This window comes from Sinocyclocheilus anshuiensis, unplaced genomic scaffold, assembly GCF_001515605.1.
Source record: "Sinocyclocheilus anshuiensis isolate Anshui unplaced genomic scaffold, SAMN03320099.WGS_v1.1 scaffold472, whole genome shotgun sequence".
NCBI classification, from domain to species: Eukaryota; Metazoa; Chordata; class Actinopteri; order Cypriniformes; family Cyprinidae; genus Sinocyclocheilus; species Sinocyclocheilus anshuiensis.
In genome coordinates, this window is record NW_015557102.1 from 1314125 (window position 1) to 1320214 (window position 6090).

The 6090-nt window shown below is 34.9% G+C and overlaps 1 protein-coding gene across 1 annotated transcript in view; it reads right to left on the reverse strand.

Annotated features, from left to right (window-relative positions):
- LOC107677542 (unconventional myosin-X-like) overlaps positions 1-6090 on the reverse strand; it is a 50709-nt gene that overhangs the window by 19561 nt on the left and 25058 nt on the right. Inside the window, exon 3 of the mRNA XM_016472469.1 lies at positions 878-1036. Within this exon, the coding sequence (XP_016327955.1) occupies positions 878-1036 (159 nt within the window). The remainder of the gene's footprint in view (positions 1-877; positions 1037-6090) is intronic.

Consider the following 6090-nt stretch of genomic DNA (forward strand, 5'->3'; position numbering starts at 1 on the left):
CTACTCCCTAATTATGAAAAGTTTGTCCATTGAGCACTTGCAGAGCTCAGTTTTAATCTTCTGTTGGTATTTAAGCTGATAAACTCACTTTAAACAATGGAAATAAAAGCAGATGGTGAAACATTTACACACAATATGCTAATAAGCTCAGAGCTTACATTTCTTGTTTTAATAAGAAACATTTCTTATTATTATCATTATCAACACTGAAAACAGTTGTGCTGCTTAATATTTGCGTAAGAACAGCAATTATTTGCTCATTATAACTTTCTACACTCTGTCACTTTTGACTTTTTGTCCTTGCTGAGTAAAAGTATTAAATTACTTTGAATCAAAAATCGTGCTGATCCCAAACATTTCTCGTTTAGCTTTAGTAGTTTAAATTTAGGAATCAGTTAAGGAATCAAAAATTTGCATCTAAAATAATCTTGTCAAGGCTAGACATGATTATTTATACAACAAATAAAAACAATCTGTGGTGAAGTCAAAAGTTTAGCTGGCCTAGTAACTCATCGGTTGGAAGTGATCCTGTGATATTTTATTTAAATTAAGTTTAAATTGATTTGATAAACTTGACCTCTGATGTATGACACTATTAAAATTCAGAAGGATCATTCACTTTTTAGCCGATCATACACTTTTGGCCTCTAACAAGTGAGGAGACTTTACAGACAAAAGCAGAAAAAAATATCATATGGCTTAACAATAACATTATAGGGAATTTCACTGTGGTTTAGATTAAAATATCTAAGGTGTGTTAAGTGTTTATAAGGGGACAGAACAAACCTCAAGACATTTGTAGCAAAGTTAGATACAATAATAACCCTGATAAGGTCCCAAGGACCTTTGTGCAGTCATGTGTCTCTAAGATTCTTACATAGATGTTGTCTTTCTGGTATCGCTGATGAAGGTTGTGCATGATGGCGGCCTCATGGAGCTCTGCCAGTGTGGACATGTCCTCCACTCCATCAATGCTGCTCTGGTGCATGGGGGACACCTTCTCCCTGTTCACCTCCGCCTGCTGCAGGTACACTGCCTGAAAGACAGAAACAGACAGAGTGGCCTTAACAAAATAACACAGCTTCCACGCACACCAGCCTGCTGATACACAGATGCATGAGTAGTATATCACAAAAGGGGAGAGGATCCTTCCTGGGCCATTTGAAGGGAATGCCTGCAGTTGAATAATGCATTAGTTAGACAGCAGGGTTCCCGCTTTTCTGTTCCGTAGAGTTTCAGCGTGCTGAGGCCTTTCTTTACCCTTTAAACCCAACCAGGCACTGCTTGAAAAAAAAAACACCAGATGTGTTGGCAAGTAGAGTACAGTCTGGCCTATTTAAACTCGGCAAAAAGGAAACTTTTAATAATTCAGGAATTAACATTAAACATGTTTTCGCATGTGTAATATGTAGCTTATAAATGTCATTGATAGCCACTGAATTCCATAGTATTTTTTTCCATACTATGGAAGTCAATGGCTACCGTCAACTGTTTGGTTACCAACTTTCTTCAAAATATCTTCATGTGTTCAACAGCTGAAAGAAATTCATACATGTTTGGAACAATTTGAGGGCGAGTAAATGATGACAGAATTTAAATTTTTTGGTGAACTAACTATGTGTATGAAATATGAAGGTTTTTTATTTTTTTATTTTACAATAGATTGTAGAATAAAATAGTTTTAAATCTTGCCTTAACTCAATTCTTTAGGGTAGCTTTTACTTGAATGTTTGGTATTAATTCTATATTATTTTACTTTTAAGTGTTTTGAATGCATCTCTTCTCTTCTTGCTTATTTTATAATCTTCATATGGTGTATTTTGTTGTTTTACTTGCTTATGTAAAGTGCTTTGAGATGTAACATTTACGTGCTACAGAAAATAAAGATTATTATTATTATTATCTGCCGATACTTCCTTTACACTATGAAATAAGTATCAAGAGACAACTATGTCATTTGTATGTTGATTTCCTCAAAAATGAGGGCCTGCAGGCAGGAAAAGTGTTCTGGAAACCTGTTTGATAAGACAAAGAGAGAATTATATTTGCCTCAGTTACATGCTGCTAAATTGGGGTTGACAGTCTGAAGAGAAGAAGGAAAGGTCAAAGTTTATGAGCTGAAACAAGTTGCTGCTAATCAATACTACTGACGGTAATGACATTGACCTTCCAGAATCCTGATCCGAATCAAACCGTATTTAGAAATATAAAGAAACAAACCTGATTTCGAATGAAATAACACAGAATTTCAGTGTATTTGAGCGTACATTTTGAAGAGAGGGTACAGACATAATATACAGTCAAATCTCTTTATCACTTGTGTATGCTTTAGAAAATTTGCTAGTATTTATACCTTTGTGTTTGTCTAAGTGTCTGTCTGATTATAGCTTATAATGCTTATCTAGCATGCTTTTTATATAACATTTGAGGGACACTTCTAACATTCAGTCAAAGCTACTGAAGACCTGAAATATAGCCCAAAAGTTTACTACACAATACTTTTATTATACTTTTATGGTATGTTTTTTGGAGCTTTACAGTAATTATCATACATGACTATACACAGCTAAGTATTTTGGCTAATGTTCTGGCAAAGGAACAAAGGTTCTAGCAACAATAATGGAATATTTGTTCAAAGTTCTAGTTATTAATAATGTTCTCTTTGATAATTTGGTCTTAAATGATGTTCTCAAAACTTTAACACAAAAACATTATTTATACATTTTTTATGGAACTTTTTCCCCCCTGAAATGGACATTTACCTTTTTATAAATGTTACTACTTGTTTTAGATTGTATATAAAGTGTGCATAATGATAAAATGGAATGTTTCAAGTTTACATAACCAAGAAAAACTTTTCTAAAACAAAAAACTGAACATTTTGATTTATAACTTAACGGGAATGTTAACAAAACATTTTTAGAACATAATTTTTGTTAGCTGGGCAGTATCTGATGTGGATTGGACACCTATCAGATCTGTTGTATGTGTGTGGACTGACTTCTTTTGGGGACAAAATTGTACCCAGAAGCAAACTAAACCTGACAAAATCTCCTAAAACCTCCTAAAAGTAAAAGTTTAGGGTTTGGTTACTGTATTTATAACTATCTGTAAAAACAATTTAAGTATATGTAATGTCCCCATTTAGATAGTTATGTAAATGTGTGTGTGTGTGTGTGTGTGTGTGTGTGTGTGTTTGGTTGTGAATCTGTGATGATTGTAAGTTTAGACGCTGAAAAGAGGAGATGAGGAGGTCTTCATGCTCCATTTTCTCCACCCACACACTCACACACGCACGCAAGCACACAGCCGCTCCATCTCTCTCCCCTCAGCGCATGGATATTCCTGCAAATCTGTTTGATGTTTGAAGCTGCTTTGCATGATTCAAACGAAAGCTGCAAAAGAGCATGGGAGAGAGAGACTATAAGCACCAGTGACCTACATTCACACCTATAGAGAAACAGAAGCGCAACAGAATGCGGGATCCTGAGATTCATGTTTAAATTTGAATTTAAAAACAAGGCCCACATGGAGCGAAACACTAAAAACTTAACTTAATGGTTAAAGACATCTGTCTGCCTGTGCACACAGACCAAAAATGATATAATAAAAGTGCCCTGTGTGATGACCATTTGAATTGCTGGAGACTGTAAGCCAGTGATAGGCTTATGTTCAGTGATATGGAAATAAAGAAAAAAATATATGGATTTTTAAAAGGTATTTTCAATGCTTTCATTGTGACTGAATTATTTAAATGTCAGCCTTTTCACTGTGGATTGGACACCTATCAGATCTGTTGTATGTGTGTGGACTGACTTCTTTTGGGGACAAAATTGTACCCAGAAGCAAACTAAACCTGACAAAATCTCCTAAAACCTCCTAAAAGTAAAAGTTTAGGGTTTGGTTACTGTATTTATAACTATCTGTAAAAACAATTTAAGTATATGTAATGTCCCCATTTAGATAGTTATGTAAATGTGTGTGTGTGTGTGTGTGTGTGTGTGTGTGTGTTTGGTTGTGAATCTGTGATGATTGTAAGTTTAGACGCTGAAAAGAGGAGATGAGGAGGTCTTCATGCTCCATTTTCTCCACCCACACACTCACACACGCACGCAAGCACACAGCCGCTCCATCTCTCTCCCCTCAGCGCATGGATATTCCTGCAAATCTGTTTGATGTTTGAAGCTGCTTTGCATGATTCAAACGAAAGCTGCAAAAGAGCATGGGAGAGAGAGACTATAAGCACCAGTGACCTACATTCACACCTATAGAGAAACAGAAGCGCAACAGAATGCGGGATCCTGAGATTCATGTTTAAATTTGAATTTAAAAACAAGGCCCACATGGAGCGAAACACTAAAAACTTAACTTAATGGTTAAAGACATCTGTCTGCCTGTGCACACAGACCAAAAATGATATAATAAAAGTGCCCTGTGTGATGACCATTTGAATTGCTGGAGACTGTAAGCCAATGATAGGCTTATGTTCAGTGATATGGAAATAAAGAAAAAATATATATGGATTTTTAAAAGGTATTTTCAATGCTTTCATTGTGACTGAATTATTTAAATGTCAGCCTTTTCACTGCAAATAATTAAACGACTGTTCAAAAGTCTCTCATGCATATACTAGGATTACGTTTATTTGAACACAATACAGTAAAACAGTAATATTGTGAAATATTATTACAATTTACAAACAAATGCTTTTATTTTAATTTATTAAAAAAAAAAAAGTATTTCTGTGATGGCAAAGCTGAATTTTCAGCATCATTACTTCAGTCTTCAGTGTCACATGATCCTTCAGAAATTATTCTAATATGCTGATTCAAGAAACATTTCTTATTGTTAATGTTATCAACATTAAAATCGGTTGTGCGGATTAATATATTTGTGGAAACCGTGAGAATAAGTAACCGATGATGAGTTTAAAATAACAGTATTGGAAATAAATCTTTATAACATTATACTAAATATCTTTACTGTTATATGTGATCAATTTATTGCATCCTTGCCGAATATAACTATGTCTTTTGAAAAATAAAAAAACATTTGTGTATGTCATTAAATGCAATAAATTCTATTAACATAATTGAAATATAATACAATTAATTTCATTAGGCTTTTTGCATTTTCATCTCATCCACTGAGCTTACACTCAGGATCTGCTAATGTTTCTCAGTGTAAAATGAATTAGAATAGCTCTCACATACATGACGACACAAAGAAAGGCCATCTCAGGAGGGGGTGGGTGAGACGCTGTAGCTCAGAGTTGCATGTGAACTCTTATAGTTAACTTCTCAAATTGAGGTCACAGTATATTTTTGTGCCTCAGAATTCTTAAATCCTATAACAAACCTGTGAATGCTTTAGGTGAACTTGCACACACACACACATGCGCACTGAAGCACTGAAGCAGAAGACTCTCCTCTGCGTGAATAGTTGGAAGTAGATACTGACCAATGCTCCGGAGGGCACACACACAAATACACAACCACCAAAAAAAGAACCAACATACAGTTTTCCCAGCTGATACACTCTTAAAGGGATGGTTCACCCAAAAATGAAAATTCTGTCATTAATTACTCACCCTCATGTCATCTTCGGAACACAAATTAAGATATTTTTGATGAAATCCGAAAGCTCTCTTACATATGTGATACTCTCCAAAATGGCACTATAGGGTGACGTGGAGGAGACAAATTGTTGAATAAAGTCGTTATTTTTGTTTTCTTTGCACACAAAAAGTATTGTTGTAGCTTTGGAAAATTATGGTTGAACCACTGATGTCACATGGATTATTTTAACGATCTCCTTGCTACGTTTCTGAGCCTTGATCGTGTAAGGATCCTTGCTGTCTATGGGAGAGTCAGAGAGCTCTCGGAATGCATCAAAATATCTTAATTTGTTTTCCGAAGATGAACAAAGTTCTTACAGGTTTGGAATGACATGAGGGTGAGTAATTAATGACAGAAGTTTCATTTTTGGGTGAACTATCCCTTAAAAAAAAAAAAGGTGCTTCACATTGCCATAGAAGAACCTTTTTGTCTAAATGGTTCCATAAAGAACCTTTAACATCTGAAGAACCTT